Consider the following 21846-nt stretch of genomic DNA (forward strand, 5'->3'; position numbering starts at 1 on the left):
GATTACACTAAAGCAAATTGTCCACAGAGATATAGACAGGTTAAGTGAGTGGGAAAGATCTGGCAGATGGAGTACATTATCAGTAAATGTGAGATCATAACTTTGCAAAGAAAGATAGTAGATTGGAATATTAGTTAAAACGATGAAATATTACAGAGAGCCCTAGTTTGCAGGTAAATAAAAAGGCAAATGGGATACTGGCCTTCTTTGCTCTTTAAGAGCAGGGAAGTTCTGTTGCAAATGTACGGAGTACTGGTGAGGTCACACCCACAGCATTGCATGCAGCTCTGGTCTCTTTGAGGAATGATAGACTGGTGCAGAGCAGGTTCACCAGGTTGATTGAAGGGGTCTTCCAGGGATGAGAGATTGAGTAGTCTGGGACTGTATTGATAGAGTTTAGGATACTATGAAATTAATAGATAAGCTAGAAACAGGGGGGTTGTTCCACTGGCAGGTGAGATTTAAAATAGGGTACATAACCTCAAGATTCAGGGGAGTTCTTTCTCTAAATTTAATACAGGTACACAATCCTTTATCTGGACATCTAAAATCCAGAAAGCTCCAAAATCTAGCAAGTAGGGACCGGCGGTTGGGGGAGGCGGCCGAGGGACTGGAAGGGGGAAATTGGGGTAGGCGGCAGCATAATTTGGGTGGGCTTTCCGAAATCCGGAAAAATCTGAAATTTGGAACACACTGTCCTCTAAGGGTTCTGGATAAAGGATTGTGTACCAGTATTTCCTTTTCCAATTGTTTTTCATATGTTCTTTCTTTATTTTAGAAGTATAGCTTATTATTTGACCTCTTAAATTTGCCTTCATAGTGTCCCATATTATAAACTTATTTGTTACTGAATTGGTTTCTAGAAAAAAAATTATCTGCTGTCTCATAAAGTCACAAATTTTTTTTCTCTTTAACAATATTGTATTGACTCTCCATCTATTACCTATATTTTGTTCTCCACATAAACTGACTTAATTCAAATTATTGTGATAAATGTTTTCGATGTATTAAGGTAATAGGAACTTTTTTACATTCGGTTTGGTCCTGAGTAAAAGTGGAGGATTTTTGGAAGGACAATTATTATTATGACAAATTATGAAGATAAAAATACAAAAAGACCCAATAATATTTGTGCTTGGTGAGATATATATATATATATATATATATATATATATGAAGTAAAAACAAAATTGAAGTTGGATAAATATCAAACAAGAATTTTGCGTATAGCAATAGAGGTAGCGGCAATAACTTGGAAAACAGAATTTTGTAACAATAGATAGATGGAATATTGAAATGGAATATTGTATACTATAAGAAAAGTTTTTTATAGTTTAAGGAAGTGGTTCCCAACCTTTTACTTTCCACTCACATACCACTTTAAGTATTCCCTATGCCATAAGTGTTCTGTGATTAGTAAGTGATTGCTTAAGGTGGTATGTGAGTTGAAAGGAAAGGTTGAGAATCACTGATCTAGACCCAATTATTACTGAAATATTTTGCTTGAGAAAAATTGTCATTGGCCCATTTCCTTTGGAGTTATGAAACTATACACATAACTAATCAAATTTGGAATGATTAAAACCGTGGTTTTCAAACTTTTTTTTAACCACCGACATACCACCTTAAGCAATCACTTACTAATCACAGAACACTTTATGGCATAGGGAATACTTAAAGTAGTATGTGAGTGGAAAGTAAAAGGTTGGGAACCACTGGTTTAAGGAATCAGATTGGGAATCTTTATAAGATTTGGGGACCGTATATAAATTTTGTTAATAAAAGTCCATCCACGTCACCTGCTCCTCTCAGTTAATATTTAGAAAATAAAATAACTCTGGTAAGAAAATATGAATAAGTTGTAGAAAGTTGAATATGAATATGAATAAATATGAATAATTTAGGTGTTTTCTTTCTTTTTTTCTTTCATTTCTTTTTTGGGGGGTAGGAGGGAGGGGGTTGGGAGAAAATATATTAAATTTTTTTGTATTTGTATTATATTGTTATAATGTATTGTCTATATACAATGAGTTTAATGTTTGTGTTGATGCAAATGATAAATAAAATTTTTAAAAAAGATTCATGGGAGTTGATGTAAGACAAAGTTGAGGGGGAACAGCTTCTCCCATAGAGTTGTGGATCTGTGGAATTCTCTGCTCAAGGAACCAGTATTTCTCCTTGTGTCTTTTTGTCCACCTGAATCACTTTGTAAGCAGATCTATGCTGTAAATAATAAAAAAAACAACAAAATGACTGACAGCCCGAGAGTTCCACTCATACTTTGCAGCAGAGTTGTGAACTGGATGAGACGTTATCTTCTCTCTTAGCCTCTATCTTACCACTCTACCACTCGTCAAGGCATGCTGTAAAGGTTAAAAACCTTGTGCTTGATTATGAGTTCATTTTGTGCCTATCTCTTCAAGAAGTAGTATTGTTTGTAGAGTTACCATTAGTGACCACAATATCCACACAGACTAAGAGCTTGCATCTCATTCTTTGACAAACCATGAAAGAGATGTAAGCTTAAGATAATTTTCTTTGAATTTGTCTTATTTCTTTCTGTATATCTCTTTAAAGTTGAATATAGTTATATCTTTACATATAGCTGAAAGGTTTGTTTATTCAGCATTATGAAAATCTTAATGCCAAGTTATGCAAAAGTTTAATTGTTTTGTCAATTAATTAAAGCTACATTTACAAAGTTTGCTTTATTGGATTAATAAGAAAGTAATTCAGAATATCGTCCTTGCATTTCCTTGAAGATGACACGTTTTGAAATTAGGAAATACTAGAACCTGGAAAATGACATCTTTTTGAAAAGGTTTTCCACCTTTTTTTGTGCATCTCCAGACCTACTGGCATCTTGTGTTCAGCAGTTTCTGTATGAATTCTTCCCTAACATTTTGTTCAATGAATAATGTTCTGGTCATTTCTAGATGCAGATGATCCATTAGCAGGGATTATATCTGATGACGAAGAGGAGCCAAAGAATAGAACAGTGTCAGGACAGAAATCTGGTCCCTCAAACACAGATCTCCAAGCACACAAAAAAGACGAGAAAGGTATTGTGAAAATACTTTGTTAGGAAGGAATTATTTGGTACTCTGCGTGTGAAGAATCCCAAGTTACCAGAACATTTAGAGACAGCATGGATGGTGTAGCAAAGCACGTGTGTGTGTACATATGTGTGTGTGTGTGTGTGTGTGTGTGTGTGTGTGTGTGTGTGTGTGTGGCAGTCTGTAAACTAAGACACAACCCAGCTCACAAAATGGCTGGCGATTGCGAAGGCCTCACAGGGACCAACAGCCATCTCTCGTATGGTGGGAAACAGCGGGCAATGGCGGGAATGCCTGCCAGTTGGAGTCTGGTGCTCCTATGACATCATTCCTGTCGGCAGGCAAGGAGTGAATATAAACAGAGGTGGCAGTGCAATATAGCAGTCTTTCACCTCAACTTGACTGTGTGTGTGTGTGTGTGTGATTCTTCGCGTAGCGTGCACGTTACATTGGTGACCCCGACAGGACCAACCGCCAGTTGGACCCGAAGATGATAGACAAAGCAGCTCTCCACGCAGTCTCGCTCAAGTTGCCAACGTTTTGAACATCGTGGCCACACGTGTGGATCAAACACACAGAGGCCCAGTTCCACCTTCGACAGATCTCTGCTGATGACACCTGGTGTGTCGTGAGCTCGCTCGACCAGGACATGGCAGCTTACCTACGAGGACTCCAGCGACCTGAAGAAAGTCACAGCCCAGGTGGATGTGCTCTGGTGAGCGAAGAAAGAACATAGCACCTCGGTGGAACAGATCACCAAGGCCCGACCCCATCCATCAACAAGGCCACAGCACAAGGCCACCCAGCCATTGCTATTACATTCAACGATGGGTGCGAGGGCCTTTTGATGCCACCCACCCTGTGCATTTCCAGGAAGTGCCATGGCCAGCCGTTATTAATGGCTGCGGAGGTTGGCCAACGTGAGAGCCTCCTCCATGTGTGGGACTCTCTGTCAGGAAGAGGTTTCCTTATGGACACTAGTGTTGAAATAAGGGTCCTTCCCCCTACACCCTACGACACCTAGAATGCCAAGCCGGGCCTGATACTGAGGGCAGCGAACAGCACCTCTTTACGAACTTACAGCACCCACACCATCCCCCTACGATTTGCTGGCCACCAATTTAAGTGGACTTTTACTGTCACAGTGGTGGCACAACTACTCCTGGGAGCTGATTTCCTGCGTGCCCACTGCCTGCTGGTAGACTTGAAAGAGCGATATTTGGTACATGCCAGAACTTTTCAATCGATGCCCCTGGGTAAAGCCAAACTACCGGCCCCCCCATCTCACCTCACCTCCGTCATGCTGTCGGATCAACAGGTATGGGGCGAAACCACTGTGGAAGATGGAGGCCATTCGGCGGTCATGAAACGTTGCACTGTGAAGGGGCTGCAGGAATTCATCGGTATGATTAACTTCTACCATCGATTCATACCGGCAGCAGCTCAGATCATGAGCCCCCTTTTCATGGTGGGGAAAAAATAAAGACATTGCCTGGGACGAGGAGGACTTGGAGGTGTTCCAGAAGGTGAAGTTATATAGTATATATATATATATATATATGAAAGACCCCAACAATGAAGACGCTGTTTACATCCGGAACCGCACGGATGGCAGTCTCTTCAATCTGAGGCGCCTGCAAGCTCACACCAAGACACAAGAGAAACTTGTCCGTGAACTACTCTTTGCAGATGATGCCGCTTTAGTTGCCCATTCAGAGCCAGCTCTTCAGCGCTTGACATCCTGCTTTGCGGAAACTGCCAAAATGTTTGGCCTGGAAGTCAGCCTGAAGAAAACTGAGGTCCTCCATCAGCCAGCTCCCCACCATGACTACCAGCCCCCCCACATCTCCATCGGGCACACAAAACTCAAAACGGTCAACCAGTTTACCTATCTCGGCTGCACCATTTCATCAGATGCAAGGATCGACAATGAGATAGACAACAGACTCGCCAAGGCAAATAGCGCCTTTGGAAGACTACACAAAAGAGTCTGGAAAAACAACCAACTGAAAAACCTCACAAAGATAAGCGTATACAGAGCCGTTGTCATACCCACACTCCTGTTCGGCTCCGAATCATGGGTCCTCTACCGGCACCACCTACGGCTCCTAGAACGCTTCCACCAGCGTTGTCTCCGCTCCATCCTCAACATCCATTGGAGCGCTTACATCCCTAACGTCGAAGTACTCGAGATGGCAGAGGTCGACAGCATCGAGTCCACGCTGCTGAAGATCCAGCTGCGCTGGATGGGTCACGTCTCCAGAATGGAGGACCATCGCCTTCCCAAGATCGTGTTATATGGCGAGCTCTCCACTGGCCACCGTGACAGAGGTGCACCAAAGAAAAGGTACAAGGACTGCCTAAAGAAATCTCTTGGTGCCTGCCACATTGACCACCGCCAGTGGGCTGATATCGCCTCAAACCGTGCATCTTGGCGCCTCACAGTATGGCGGGCAGCAACCTCCTTTGAAGAAGACCGCAGAGCCCACCTCACTGACAAAAGGCAAAGGAGGAAAAACCCAACACCCAACCCCAACCCACCAATTTTCCCCTGCAACCGCTGCAATCGTGTCTGCCTGTCCCGCATCGGACTGGTCAGCCACAAACGAGCCTGCAGCTGACGTGGACTTTTTTACCCCCTCCATAAATCTTCGTCCGCGAAGCCAAGCCAAAGAAAAAAAAAATAAAAAAAATATAGTATATATATATAGTATATATATAGTATATATATATAGTATATATATATAGTATATATATATATATATATATATATATATATATAATATGTGTGTATTTATTTTATACTGTTTATGTGTATATATAAATGTCAGTGTATGTGTGAGTATATATATTTGTACATTTGTGTTTGTAGATATATATGTGTGTGTGGGTGTCTGTGTGTATGTGTTTGGGGGTCTGTGTGTATGTGTGTGGGGGTCTGTGTGTATGTGTGTGGGGGTCTGTGTGTATGTGTGTGGGGGTCTGTGTGTATGTGTGTGGGGGTCTGTGTGTATGTGTGTGGGTGTCTGTGTGTATGTGTGTATATATGTGTGTGTGTATGTGTGTGTATATATGTGACACACACACCAACTCCGATTATCCGAAATCTGATTCTCTGAAGTCCTCATTTGCCTGAACATTTTTAAAATAAATGATATCAGAAACATCATTCTGCTAGTCTCATTGACCTGTCTAATTTCTTTTCAATTCTTAAAATTGAGCCTACATTCACCACCTCAGCTGACAGCTCATTCCACACTCCCACCACTCAGTGTGAAGACATTCCCCTGAAACTTTTACCCTGTCACTCTTAACGCATATATGGTTTGTATCTCACCTACACTCAGTGGAAAAAGCCTATCTACATTTACTCTGGCTATCCCTTTCATAATTTTAAATACCTTCATCAAATCTCCCTTCATTCTTCTACACTCCAGGGAATAAAGTCCTAACCTGTTTCACCTTTCCCTGTAACTCAGTTCCTGAAACCCAGGCAACATTATAGTAAATCTTTGCATTCTTTCTATCTTATTGAAATCTTTCCTGTAGTTAGGTGACCAAAACCGTACACAATACTCCAAATTTGGCCTCACCAATTTCTTATACAACTTTACTATAACATCCCAACTGCTGTACTCAGTACAACTCTAATTATCCAAAATCCTCAGTTATCTGAAATATTTTTTTAAATTTCAGATAAATGAAGATATCCAAAACAAATCAGAAATCCTCATTTATCTGTCTGGGAATTTACTGGGACAGGGTCTAGTGGAACAGGAACACCGGCATCAAATGACTTCATTTCACGCCAGGGATTAATTGCTCATACCCCTGCCGTTTGCTGAAGCCGACTTGCTGATAAAACCAGTAGAAGAGTAGAAAAATCACCCATTTCCAGTTGAAGGTAGAACACTCCAATCCTCGGGGATGATTGTGTTCAGTGGAAAAGCAATTAGTGTCCCAGTTAAAAGTGACCCAGTGATACTGCACAGCCAATTAACTGGGATGCCAGTGAAAAAGGAGAAGGAGCTGAAGACAGGATAAAAGAATGACTAGAAATAATTTAGCAGTTATCCAGCGAATGGGTTTTGAATCCCTCACAATCTGTAAGGAGCTAGTACGTTTTCCCCATGTCTGTGTGGGATTTCCCCTGTGGTCTCCGGTTTCCTCCCACTGTACTTATCTAGCACCACCAAAAGCAGATGAATTGGCTGATTGGCCATTTCTCATATGAAACTTGGCATCTTCAAAATCCCTGGTATATTTGCCTGAGTTTAAAAATTCCACTGGGACATCTAATAGGTCAATTGGGTGTGATTAGCAGTACGGGCTTGTGGGCTGAAATAGCATGTTACCATGCCATATGTCTAAATTTTAAAAAATATATATCTTTTGTGTATTTCTGTTTTTGGTTGTCCAAACTCTTTTTTTTTTTTACAAATTAATCAATGTCTTTCATGTGTATCAAATTTTATATGCATTCTCCTTACAGCTTTTTATGAACTTTTATACTACTGAGGTAATGAATCTTCCTATCTGGACTATCAAGGTGCAAATTGAACCAAATGCCCCTCAGTTTTTCAAAGTATACGTGAAGGATCCTTGTAGCACTAATTTGAGAAGAGAAAGGACTTGTTCTAGGCAATACCTAGAACTCATCTAGCACCACCAAAAGCAGATGGATTGGCTGATTGGCCATTTCTCATATTCAACTTGGCATCTTCAAAATGCCTGGTATATTTGCCTGAGTTAAAAAATTCCACTGGGACATCTAATATGCTATGAATGCATTATAGTGTTTTTCAGTTTTATTGTTGCTACATCATTAGAATTATATCAGTCCCTGTTAGAATGGTGTTCTTTCTTACTCTATGGTTACTGACTCTTGGCTGCTAATTGTCACATCACAAACTGAGCTCAGTCCTTCGATTCAGTGAGTTTGGCACATTTGTCAACAATCTACAGAATTCTTCTAATCATGTGACATTGTGTACACTTCCTACAGTGCTGTCCAGCCCATCATCTGCTCCAGTTGTGGCCGCTTCACAGAGAAGAGATGAATTGTTCCTTGACGATGAAGGAGATGATCTTATGGATGCCCTTGGATTTGGAGACAGTCCAGAAACATCAAAGCAATGGAAGAAAGCAGAGGAGTAAATGTCTGTTGACCTCTTCTGTGATCTGCGATCATATGCCTGGAAGACACAGACTGAACTACTAGGATCTTCCAAGGCCCTGAGTTGGTCTAGTAATATGATTGGTACCTTACACAGTCTGCTTCCTTCACAACCCCAAAAGCCCAAAGAAAGCCTTTAAAATATTTCTCAAAGCAAATTCACTAATGGTGAATGTTCTGTTTTTAGAAAGAATGTCCTTCATGATTGGAATTGGATTTTGCTAAAGAAGGAAAAGAAGATTTAATTTTATTTACTTTCAGAACATTCTAAAGTACTTGACAACTAATGAAATGTTTTTCTCCAGTCACTGTTCGAATCTGGGAATTATCACACATATAATACAGAGGGAAAGAGTGGTTAGTAGACTTCCTTGGACATCATCCTGACAATCTTCCTGCTTTAATAATGATATTTTTTGTCAATTGTCCTGCGGCAACTGATGGGAGAGTGTAATGTGTTGTTGGAAGAACAGTAGCTCTGCTGGAATGAGCTGCCAGGGGAGGAGCTACAATGACAACATTTAAAAGACATTCAGACATTATTGATATAGAGAAGACATAGAGGGATCTGGGCTTAATGCAAGCTTATGGGATTAGCATAGACAGGCATCACAGTTGGCATGCATGAGGCAGGCTGAAAGAGCCCATTTCTGTGTTCCCTTCACTGTGGGTGATCCATTGACTAAGGGATTCCTTGATTTCTGCGTCAGAATTCCACCCTATGTAATATGTCCAAGTTGCGAGGGTGCATGAATCTACATTTTTGTGGACCTGGATGAGGGGATGTACCTGGTCAGCAGACTTGATAGGAACATAAGAAGTAGGAACAGGAGTAGGCCAAAAATGGCCCATCGAGCCTGCTCCGCCATTCAATACAATCATGGCTGATCTAATTTATGACCTAACTCCACCTACCTGCCTTCTCCCCATATCCCCTAATTCCTCTATCATGTAAAAATTTATCTAACCGAATTTTAAATATGTTTAATGAGGCAGCCTGAACCACTTCCCTGGTCAGAGAATTCCAAACATTCACTGCACTCTAGGAAAAACTATTTTTCCTCATCTCTGTCCTAAATCTACTCCCCCGAATCTTGAGACTGTGTCCTCTCGTTTTAGTTTCCCCGACCAGCTCAAAAAAACCTTCCTACATCTATCCTATCCATACCCTTCATAATCCTATATGTTTCTATAAGATCTCCTCTCATTCTTCTGAACTCAAGCGAATACAATCCTAGACGATTTAATCTTTCATCCCAGGACTGGACACAGTACTCCAGGTGCAGTCTCACCAGTACCTTATACAGTTGCAACATTACCTCCCTACTCCTGAATTCAATTCCTCTACCGGTGAAGGCCAACATTCCATTTGCCTTCTTAATAACCTGCTGCACCTGCAACCTAACTTTTTGCGATTCATGCACAAGCACTCCCAAGTCTCTCTGCACAACAGCATGCTGTAGTTTTTCACCCTTTAGATAATATTCAGCTCTTTTGTTTTTCTTGCCAAAGTGGCAAGATGAAGGTGTCTGTGGAATTTTACCTGGCCTGCATTCATTGACTCCGGCTGTCTCTCTTTTTGCATCAGAGAAACACTGCGTCCTGCTCGTTCCAAGCTGGATGAACTGTTAGGGAGAGGTACAGCCAAGAAGTTACTTGAGCGACCTTCAACTGGTGAAAAAAAAGAATTTCAACTAGATCCAAAATATAAAAAAACAGAAGGTGAGTGAGGACATTAGGTGTCTGTCTGTTCATCGCCTGCTAAATGCTCTATTGTCCTTTTAAATTACTTGGAACGGCGGAAGGCTCATTGCTACAACCTTGTTTATGCTTCAGTAAAGGTAGAAGATGCTGGAGACACTCAACAGGTGGAGCAGCATCTGTTTCCACAGATGCTGCCTGACCTGCTGAGTGTTTTCCAGCATTTTCTTGATGAATTTCTATTTGTGTGTGTTCTGTGATAACCAAGGTTCTTTTGAGTGGGATCATGAGACAGAAAAGTGCTCTGAAAATATTTTCAGCAAGGGTTCCAGCACCAAAAGGGTAAGTATTGCACATCAGGTGCATCAGTAAAGAAACAGAAAGCTGGGTTAAAACCCAGAATGGCAGAAACCATCAGCAGGTCAGGCAGCATCTGTGGAAGGAGAAAGATTCATGTTTCGTGTCTATGACTCTTCATTAATTATCTTGAATTCTAAATTTTTAAATTCTAATAATGTTAATTCAGTTCCTTTTTTTAACTGGTGCTCAGTATTGCCAGCACTTTCCAGTTTCAGTTTGGTTTATCAGCATCTGCCATATTTTGCTTTTCAAAGAGAAAGGTGAGTTTACTTTTCAGGTAGAACTTGCTGGAGAAAATAATGTGATTTAATGATCTTGTCAAAGTGCTAACTATTCTTTTTGTGTTGATGGATCAGCATGTGTATTTTTGTGCACAGTACCTATGCTGCTCAGAATTTTAAACAGTTCCACCAGAAGGTAATCTCCATTCCACAGCAACGAATATCATTGTTCCCAATCCACCTCTGCCTGGTTCTGCCTCCAGTTTCCCTGGTAGACCCATTGCCCCTGTGTGCTCCTGCCCTTCAGAACTGGTATCTTTGTTCCCCCTTGATCCAGTTCCTTCTCCCTCCCCCACCACCCCCCCCCCCACTAAATCTGGGACATCTCACGTTCTTTTCATCTCTTTGTACAACAAAGATTTTTCTTCCTGAACACGTTTTTGATTGTATTTATGGATTTTGGGCAGCTGAGCACAAAAATCACCTTAAAATCTTCATATCCTGTACCATTTTATTTTTCAATATAACATTTTTTTGTGATTTCCTGTCATACTTTAATGGGTGCTGGTTCGTCTACAGATCCAACCCATACCCTTTCACCACTGGCCTCTTCCAACTGATAGAACTTGTACTCTCCTTTAATACACTTCTGCTTTCACTCATTTAACTTTCTGCAAATCAAAAGCATAGTAGGTACGGGTACTCGCATAGGTCCCAGCTATGCCTGTATTTTTGTTGGCGATCTGAAACAATTCACGTTGCAAGCCAAGACAGTCGAGGCTCCTCAATTCCTCCCCTGTTATATTGTTTACTACATTGCTGCCATCTGTAGCTATAATGACCTCATCAACTTTATCTACTTTTCTGACCTCAATTTCATTTGTTTCTGGCAACTTTCCCCTTTTCGATCTCTCTGTCTCCATCTCAGAATACATCTTTAATAAACCCATTAACTCCTACGGTTACATCAACAACACCTCTTATTACCCTGTCTCCTGTAAATATTCTATTCCTTTCCCTCAATTCCTCCACCTCTGCCTAATCTACTCCCAGGCAGAGGCCTTCCATTCCTCCTCCTTCACAAAATGTGCATCCCATGTATTGCCAGTAACTCAAAGCCTTGCCTGCATCTCCTCGATTTCATGCAGAGCTGTCATATAAAATAGAAATCATAGAAATCCGTGCCCCTTTCCCCCACCCCGGACACAACAACTACCACCCCATCAGCCTCTGCATCCAACATATTTGTAATTTCCACCCCCTACAACGTGATCCCACCACCAGGCACATCTTCCCCTTCCTTGTCCACTTTCCATGGGTACCGCGCCCTCTGACTCCCTTGTCCATTCATCCATTCCTACCAATTACCCCCTTGATACCTAAGACTGCAAGAAGTGCTACACTTGCATCTCCTTCTTCACCACCACCTGGGCTTCAAACAGGCACTACAAGTGAAGCAAGACTTTGTTAGTGAATTTATAGTGGTCATTTACTGCATCCAATGCTCTCAATGTACCCTCCTCTCTATTGGGAACACTAGACACAGATTGGGACAATCTGATGAGCACCTTCGCTCTGTCCGCTACAAGAGTACACTCTATTCCCACACCGTCACATCTTGTGTTCTGCCAAAATGAAGCCACCCACAAATTGGAGGAGCAACACCTTGTATCAGAGAGCTACCCATCTTCATTCCTCTGCCCTCTCCCCACTTTTCAGTGTCTTTCTCTTCTACGGTCCCACCTGTATCCACCTATTGCCTCTTGCCTGTTAGCCTGGGCTCCTTCCTCCGTCCTCTCCTCCTCCACAACCATTTTATTCATTTTTAATGATTCGTGATGAAGGGCCAAGGCCCAAAACGTTGGTTACCTTTTACTTCCTACGGAGAGTTCATGACCTGCTGAGTTTCTGCTCTTGACCCCGGCACCTGAAAAGTTTCTTGTTCTACTGCACCAGAGCTTCTTCGCCTTCCTGGGTAAAAGACACATGAAAGCAACATGCCAATCTCCACAAAACATTGTTCCCCAACCACATGTTGGCCCACCAGCAGACCACTCTGCTTCATGAGATACTACAGCATTCCCCTACTTTTCAAACTGATACAGTTTGATTGGATCCACAAAGTCACAGACAGAACAGTGCAAATGAGGAGACTATGCACAGGAACTGGAAGTGGGGCAATGTGGCGAATATAAAATACAGGCCAGTCTGTATGCTCTTTTCTAGGTTCCACCTCACACCCTTGCCCACCATTGAGCTAGTTTTAAAAACGAGTAGCCAAATGATAAAGGATTTGTATACATGAAGGAGACAAAAAAGCTGAAATTGAATGTATAGTGATTTGCTATTTGTTGGTTATTCTGAGTTTCATGTCTTTGGTTCTTGATTAGATAAGGAAGACTCTTTGGATGATTTTGCATTTGGTTCCTACCAGCCCACTGTGGCTACAACCCCAGAAGATCGTCAATCCAGACGCCAATCAGTGAGGTGCGTCATTTACCCAGAGAGCAAAGTTTTTGGTCCTGTTGAATTATGCAGAGTTAATTGTCATTCTTTTCCACAGTACCATTTAATAAAAATGAAGCAAGTCCATTATTTTAGTCTTTAAACTGCATTCAGATGTTTTATTAAAATGTTCGTTCATAATACGTTTTGTCTAAAAGGCTGAATTCCTTTTCAGTTCCTGAAATTTATTGTTGTGATCTTTAGAACCTGACAGTAGTTGCTATAATCATATTCAACAAATAATCTGCTTCAAACGACCTCTCCACCAAGTTTCATGCTGTTGAACTGGGATGGGACAATAATAAAGATTCCATTCCTGTGAAGTAATTCTACATTTAGAATGTAGCATACATAAAATTCTTTAATTTTGGTCCATCGTAAGGCAGACAGAGAATCTCCACTTTGTTCAGTGCCAATATGGAAACTTACAGCACCTGGTGTTCCTAGATGGTCTCCCCTCCCAAGTATGACCAGTCCTGCGCCTGTTTAGCTTCCAAAATTAGTCAATCCCAGGTGTATTCCGTCTATTAGGTGCTGTATATTGGGCTTCTTCACCACACTCACCCACTCTCATCTTAGCACTCCAAATGCACTGCTGTCCACTCACTCTGCACCAACCTTTCATCAGATTTTAGATTTGTTGTCAAAGTATATACTGGGCCAGGTAGTACAAAAAAAAGGGGTTAACGAATGTAAAATGTGCAATACATAAAAAATTTAACAAATGAATGGTGGCCTAAGTACGAGTCCTTAAATAAGTCCGATTGAGTTTGTTGTGGAGGATCCACATTAGGAGGGGTAGCAGCTGTTCCTGAACCTGGTGGTGCGAGTCTTGCGGCACCGATACTTCCTTCCTGATGTCAACAGTGTGTGCTGGGTGTGATGATTACTTGATGCTGTCCAATGGCAACATTCCTGTAGATGTTCTCGATGATGAGAAGGGGTTTGCTTGTGTTTTCCTGGGCTGTGACCACTACCTTTTGCAGATGGGGAGACGAAGTTGTAGTTTGGTGTACTGAGCAGACATCACTTCTTGGACTCCATCACATATTATATCGCTCGACCAAGACCCCATCAACCATCATCATGATATCATTTCCCAGTCCATCACTGAGCTCATCACTTCAGGGGATCTCCCAGCCAACGCCTTCAGTTCCTGATAGTTCCTGAATCCCACACCATTCGCCGCTATCTCCTACCCAAAATTTGCATGCAGAAATTCCCTGCTGTATCTGCTTGCTCCTGCTCCACCCAACTTGTATCCTCACACCTTGACACCATCTTGGCCCCCTTTCAGTCCTTTCCCACCTAAGTCCTTTCATGCTCTTTGATTCTCTGATGAATCCCAATTCTCAGGACCCCACCCCACTGCTTTATCTTCACCATGGAGGTGAAATCCCTTTACACACAAGTTTCCCATCAGGAAGGTCTCAGGTCCCTCAACTTTATTGAACACAGAGCCATTCAGTCCCCAGCGACTCATACTCTACTCAGTGGAACAATTTCACCCTGAACAACAACTTCTTTGACTCTTCCCATTTCCTCCAGATACAGGTATGGGCTCCAGCTACACCTGTTGTCAGGTAGTTGGAACATTCCCTGTTCCATCTGTCCCTAGTTACCACTCCCTAACTCTTCCTCCACTATGTCGATGATGGCATTGGTTCCACCTCCTGTACCAATTTGACAATTTCATGAACTCCTACCCGGTCCTTAAATTTTACTGGGTTATTCCTTCCTTGACCTCTGTGTCTCAGGGGACAAATTATTCCTGGACATCTTTTACAAACCTTCCATAGCTACCTGCATTATACCACATCCCATTCTGTTCCTTGTTCATTCCTTTCTCCTAATTTCTCCACCACATCTGTTGCCAGGATGAGGCTTCCATTCCAGGACGTGATGTTTCTTTGATAAACACAGATTTCCCCCTTACTGCTTTGAGGAAGCTTGTATCCATATCTCCTCCATTTCTTGTACTTCTGCCCTCATCCCACCTCCTCCAGGCCGAACAAGGACAGCCTCCCCATCCGTCACATTATTCTCCAACACTTCTGCCAACTTCAGCAAGATCCCACTATAAGCTGCATCTTCCCCTTTCCACTCCTATTGACTTCTTGCAGGGATAAGTTTCTCCAAGGCTCAGTAGTCAGAAAGTGAGGAACTTGTTTCTACATCTTCCCCTTCACCTCCATCTAGGGCTATAAACAGGTTTATGTGCACATCATCCAACCTAATGTACTGCATCTAATGAATGCTGTGTTGCCTCCTTCATGTTAGTGAGACTAAAGGCAGAATGGGGGACAGCCAAATGCCTACGCTGTGTGCGTATGTAAACTTGAGCTTCCTGTTGCCAACCATTTGAACTCCCCAACCATTCCTACAGTCTGTCCATGGCCTCATCCATTGTCTGGCTGAGGATAAACATCAATTTGAAGAACAACACACATTTCTCCTCCACAGCCTTGGACCAAATATCATGGACATTGATGCGTTTTAGATTTTAGGTAACCCCATCCCAATATGGTTACACTGTTTCCATCTCTTCTTTACCTACTTATCTTTCCTCCTTCTTTAACTTTTCCTGCCCCCTCCCACCATTGTTCTAACTCTCCACCTCTCACACCTTCTGCCCATTCATCCTGGCCCTCTCCCAGCTTCTTTCCCCCTTTATAGACGTAATATTACTCCTGTCCTTTTGGTCTTGATAAAGGGTCCAGACCTAAAATGTTAATAGACCATTTCCGCCTACAGGGCTTTCCATTATGTTTGGGACAAAGAGTTTTTTGTTCTTTATTTGCCCCTGTGCTCCACAGTTTTAAATTTGGAATCAACCAATTCCCATGTAGTTAAAATGCACATTCTAGATTTTATTCAAGGTTATTTGTGTACATTTTGGTTTGATTATAGCACTTTTTGGACATAGTCCCCTCATTTCAAGGCAGCATAAGATTTGGGATGTTTAGCTTCACATGTATGTTTAATTGCTTCATTGGTGCAGGTATAAGAGAGGTTGGCTTGCTTCGAAGCTTTTGATCACCTTTGGAGTCTGTAGTTGTCATTTTTCAACATGACGACCAGAGTTGTACCAATGAAAGTCAAAGAAGCCATTCTGAGGCTGAAAAACCAGAATAAAACAGTAAGACACATCGCTCAAGCCTTGGGATTACCAAAGTCATCATTAAGAAGAAAGAGCATACTGGTGAGCTCAGTATTCGCAAAGGGAATGGTATTCCAAGGAAGACCTTCACTGATGATGACAGAAGAATTCTCATCATAATGAAGAAAAATCCCAAAATATATGTCCGACAGAACAGAACATTCTTCAGGAGGCTGGTGTGGACATGTCAATGACTACTGTCCACAGAAGACTTCACAAACAGAAATACAGAGGCTATGCTGCAAGATGCAAACCATGGGAAAGATGATATGCTTTGAATCTTGGGCAGTTCCTTTACCCAAGCACACTTTGCTCTTGCCGTTGCTCTGATACAGGTTAATCTTGGTCTCATCTCTCCACAAGACCTTTTTACAGAATTCTAAAAGCTCTTTTTAATACAGTAATCTGACCATCCTTTCTGTGGCAACTAGTGTAGCTTCTGTATTTCTGCTCATTAAGTCTTCTGAGGACAATAGACATTGACATGTCCACATCTGCCTCCTGAAGAGTGTTTCTGATCTGATGTTCCAAACAGTTCATTTTCATAATCCTAAGGTTTGGGCGATGGAGCAGGGAATGTTCCAACTACCTGACAACAAGGTAGGTGTAGCTGGAGCCCATAGGCTGCACCCTGTATCTGGAGGAAATGGGAAGAGTTGAAGAAGTTGTTGTTCAGGGTGAGATCATTCCACTGAGTGGAGTGAGTTAATGGGGACTGTGTAGGAGGGGTGGGGCGGTGTGGTTCTTAGTCTGCACTTCACGTAGCGTGTAGACTACACTATTATGAGGTTGAAAATAATTAGTGTTCTTTTTAATTGTTAACTGTCTCTTTTTACAGATTTAGCCCAGAGGGCAATATAAAATCCACTGTTGATCAAAAACCCAAAAGAGCGACATCAACATCAGTCACCCCTACACAAGCACATGGAAGTAAGGGAGCTGCTGACTGGCTGGGCCTAAAGGATGATGATGTTTCTGATCTGGATAATCAAAAGTCAACTGAAGAGATGCAGAAAGGGTGTATGTTCTACAAAGCAAAGTCTGATTCTAATCTTCCAGCCAGTCATAATCAAAGCAGGAGGCCATACTCTGCAGGGCGTCCCCCATCTGCACCAAAGCCAAGTGAGACAGCCCTGGTCAGATCTGCACCATCTAGCACAAAGGCAGATGCAGCTGATATCGTCGAGGGTGATTGGTTGAAAGATATTCTATCTCAGAAAAAGACTCAGGCTTTAGCATCTCATCTTTTGACACCGGGTGATGAAGTTGATGGATTGCAAGGCACAAGGTAAGAACACAATTGGATCTGGAAAACAGAATGTCAATGTGGTTGGAACTTGTTTGACCAGACCCACAGCTGGAGCAGTTCTCCGGCTACATAGAAGTTTAGTTGTTCATTGCTGCAACCACACTTATAATGTGGAATTCATGTATCTTTAGGCTCTGATGGTGCAGTCAGCAATGAGGATTGTGTCAGAAAGGAGTGATCTCTGAAGACAAACCAGTGGAGTAAGGTTTTAAATAAGCAAGAATGAAATGCAATTCACAAATGAGCTTGAGAAACTCAGCAGGCCACACAACATTCATAGGATGTAAATGGTAATCAATGTTTTGAGCCTTTCATCAGGAATTTGTTGGTTGAGGAGGTTTTTCCAGCTCTGTTTTTGGGCCCCACAGGATCTCTGGTACCTGTGCTGCAATGACTGCTGCCCTTCTTGCTTCTGCCATATTCCACAGACCATCCTTTCCAGCAGGCCTTAGCTCTTGTTATCACAGCTCCAGACCTCATTCACTATGACTTGCCAGGGACCTCTGCTGTCCTACTTCCTCTGCATATGGCAGCTGGTATCCATCAAGGATTGCAAACTTGCCATTCCTGACAAGGGGCTCAGGCCTGAAACATTGGTTATCCTTCACTTCCTTTAATGTTGCATGACCTACCGGGTTTCTCCAGCATGTATGTCTATTGCACTTCACCCCAGCATCTGCAGACTTTCTTATTTAACAGGCAAAAATTAAATGTGTTAAAATGGATGAATGCTGAAATTAGGATTGAGATGAGAAGAAATGCTCTCCACAAGAAGAGCACACATTCTAGGGCAGTTTTGGTGCAGAGGCAAAGAGTGACCCAGCAGAGAACCCAGTGAATAATGCTAAATGCCACACTCCATGGAAACCATGTATAGAATAGATACTCCTAAAATTGTAGAGTGGTGGGGAAATAGAAATTGAAGAACATGACAAGATTAACTGTTTTTAAGAAATATTCATCATGAAGTAAAAAACTGGGTCACTTTGAGGGTTAATGAGGTGGTTTTTTATTCCCTGGAGTGTACGAGGCTGAGGGGTGACTATATAGAGATTTACAAGATCATGAGAGGCATTGATAAAGTGAATGCTCGCAGAACTTTTCCCCTGCTAGATGATTTGAGAACTAGAGAGCATAGGCTTAAGGTGATGGGCGAGAGGGGAAACTTTTTCAGGGTGCTCCATCTGGAACGAGCCACCAGAGCAAGCAGTAGAAGCAGGCACAGCTTTGATGTTTTAAAGACATATGGACAGATGTTATAGTCAGGAAGAATTTAGAAGAATACAGACCAAATGCAGGCAGATGGCACTTGCCCAGAATGGTTGGCATGGATGAATTGGGCTGAAAGTCCTGTACAACTCTGTAACACTAAACATCGTGAAGGCTCAAAGTCTTAAGCCAACCTTTAAATTGCAAAAGCATGGCTCTGATGCTCTTATAGGGCTCAATCCACCTTTCTTATCCTATTAACCTGCTGCATTTGTTTTGTTATAGCAAGCAGAGTGGATTATCAGGTGCACGTGGGCAATCATCAATGAAAGTAACACCAGAGCTGGCAGCTGAGAGTAACCTTGTAGACCCTGGGTAGGTAGAATGTAGCTAAACGTTTGCCTGTTATTATAACAAAAACAGCGGAAGTTATCAAAAGAAAATTTTAACGTTATTCGTCCCTTTAGCTTTGTATCAAACTAGATACAATTGTGCTATTCCATCAGTAATGTATTGATGATATTTATAACCAAGCACGTCTGTGCCTGGATATGCATATGCTGTACACAATTTACAAAGCTCCTCGCTTCATTCCTTGATAGGTCTTCATTTCCAAGAGAGATTTCTCAAAAGCAGGTTATTCCTCTAGTTTTGTCTGACACCTTGAAAGATTCCATCACCAAAAACAGGAATGAGTCTGGTAAGTTCATGAAGTGGCTGTAACATTGTCATGGTGGTGCTGAGATTTGGAGCACAGAAGGTCTTGGTTTTTGGGGTGCCTGCTGACTCGCCTGATTACATTAGGAGAACATTTTTACACTTTAGTAGCCCTGAACTAAAGTTGAAAAAGCTACCACATGAATTCATAAAAGTCAAATTTTGTAGACCACTTTTAACATTAAATTAAATTTATTGTGTCAACTATTATGGCTACTAGTTTTGAAGTACTTGCGTCGTTGGAAGCGTTAGGAGTTCTAATGGGCGGGTGGCTGAGATTGGATGGGAGGTCTGCAGTTGAGCTGTCAAATGTTCCAGTGGGTGGTTGACCAGGGCTAGGTGGCAAGTCCATGGTCGAGACATTGGGAGCTCCGACGGGTGGGTGGTCGGGGCTGGGTGGGAAGTCCGCGTTCGAGGTTTTGGGTGGGTGGCTGGGGCTGGGTGGCAAGTCTGTGGTTAAGGCATCGGGAGATCTAATGGGTGGGTGACCGGGACCGAGTGGGAAGAAGGCGGCTGAGGTGTCAGGAGCTCTGGGTGGGTACAAGGAGAGAGACTAGACTTGAATTTTACACGCAATGTGTGTAAAATACCAGATATTTGGCCAAATAGAGGGGGGTCGACTTTTACACTGTATTGAATTTTATACATTAAATGGAGCTGATAAAACACTATATACTGGAAATCTGAAATGCAGAAAATTCTGCATGTGCTCAGCATGTCGGTGACTGATCTTTGGAAGGTGAAACCAAATTAATGTTTCAACTCGCTTGCCTTTAATCATGGAATCTGGTGGTATCCCTGATGACTACACCTGCAGGAAACTCAAGCTCCTGAAGGACTGTATTAAGGAATTGCAGCTGGAGTTGGGTGAACACCTGGGAGGCTGAAGAAGTGGTAGATAAAACTTTTGAGCAGGTGTTTGCACCCAGAGTGAAGGATGCAGCTAGTAGACAGATGAACACTGAGAGGTGAGGGGAGAAAGAAGTCAGTCCAGGCATTCCTATGACCATTCACTCAGCAACACGTCCACCCCAGGGTGTGCTGGGGTGGGGGGGGGGGGGGAATAATCTATCTCTGAGCCAGCCAGCAGCCTGGGCTCTGAGCCTCAGGAAGGAAAGGTGAAGTCAGGCAGAGCAATAATCATTGGGGTATCGATAGAAGAACAGATAGGAGATTCTACGGGCACAAGAGAGTTGCCAGGATAATGTGCTGCCTCCCGAGTGCTCTGGCCCGGGATGTCTCTGAACAGTTCATGAAGGGGAGAATGAGCAGCCAGAGGTTGTGGTACATATTGGTATGAATGACAAAGGCAAGAGTGGGGTTGAGGTTATGCAAACTCTAGGGGGTTAGGAAAGAGGCAGAAGAGCAGGACCTCCAAGGTGGTAATCAATGGGTTACTCTGAGTGCCGCGAGCTAGGGAAGGTCAGAACAGGAAGATCGTGCAGCTAGATATGTGGCGGATGAGATGATGCAGGGGGCAAGGTTTTAAGTTTTTGGATCATTGAAACCTTTTCTGTGGAAGGGGTGACCTGTGCAAGTGGGATGGGTTGTTCTGGCAGGGAGGTTTGCCATTGCTGTTGGTGGGGGGGGGGGCAAGGTTGGTTTAAACGAGATTTGCAGGGGGTGGAAACCAAAGTGATGAGGAAGAGATAGTTGGTAGGGATTGGTGTGGAAAGGCAGGAAAATAGGGCAAAATCGCAGCCAGTGAGAATGAGTTGCAATGCAACGGGGTCACAGCCAAAAAAGTCACAAATAGAGGATTGAAGGTTTGATATTTAAATACAAGCGGCATAAGAAATAAAGGGATGACTTTGTCAGTAAAGCTACAGATTGGCAGCTACGGTGTTGTGATCATCAATCATTAGAAAGAGATGGCATGGGATTTGAAGATCTAGAGCATTAGAACCACAGAACATTACAGCACAGAAACAGGCCCTTCTAGTCTCTGCCCAGCCCCATTGACCTGCACCCAGCCTATAGCCCTCCATACCCCTCCAATCCATGTACATATCCAAATTCCACACTCCCACCACTCTGGGTGAAGAAGTTCTCCCTAAACTTTTCCCTTTTCACCCTTAACCCATGCCCCCTGGTTTGTATCTCACCTACCCTCAGTAGAAAAAGCCAACCTCTATTTACTCTGTCTATCCCCCTCATAATTTTAAATAACTCTATCAAATCTCCCCTCATTCTTCTATGCTCCAGAGAGTAAAGTAGATAATAAGTAGCACAATTGTACCCTGTTTAACCTTTCCCAATAACTCAGTTCCTGAGGTTCGGGCAAGATCCTAGTAAATCAAGTCAAGTTTATTGTATTCTCTGGTCCTCTGTGCAGAAACATGCAGAAACATGCAATGAGACAAAACACTCATGAAGACAATACTTATGCAGGACAAGTATTTTATCTATACTAATAAATAAATATTGTTTGT

General features: G+C 42.5%; 1 protein-coding gene across 7 annotated transcripts in view; it reads left to right on the top strand.

The window, feature by feature from the left end:
* Positions 1-21846, top strand: part of LOC138759100 (fas-binding factor 1 homolog) — a 155363-nt gene that overhangs the window by 49031 nt on the left and 84486 nt on the right. For all 7 annotated transcript variants that reach the window (XM_069929008.1, XM_069929006.1, XM_069929005.1 and 4 more), the window contains 7 exons: positions 2937-3062; positions 8062-8209; positions 9821-9954; positions 12905-13001; positions 17018-17467; positions 18983-19072; positions 19300-19397. In XM_069929008.1, coding sequence (XP_069785109.1) covers positions 2937-3062; positions 8062-8209; positions 9821-9954; positions 12905-13001; positions 17018-17467; positions 18983-19072; positions 19300-19397 — 1143 coding nt within the window. The remainder of the gene's footprint in view (positions 1-2936; positions 3063-8061; positions 8210-9820; positions 9955-12904; positions 13002-17017; positions 17468-18982; positions 19073-19299; positions 19398-21846) is intronic.

Source organism: Narcine bancroftii, chromosome 3 (assembly GCF_036971445.1).
Source record: "Narcine bancroftii isolate sNarBan1 chromosome 3, sNarBan1.hap1, whole genome shotgun sequence".
NCBI classification, from domain to species: Eukaryota; Metazoa; Chordata; class Chondrichthyes; order Torpediniformes; family Narcinidae; genus Narcine; species Narcine bancroftii.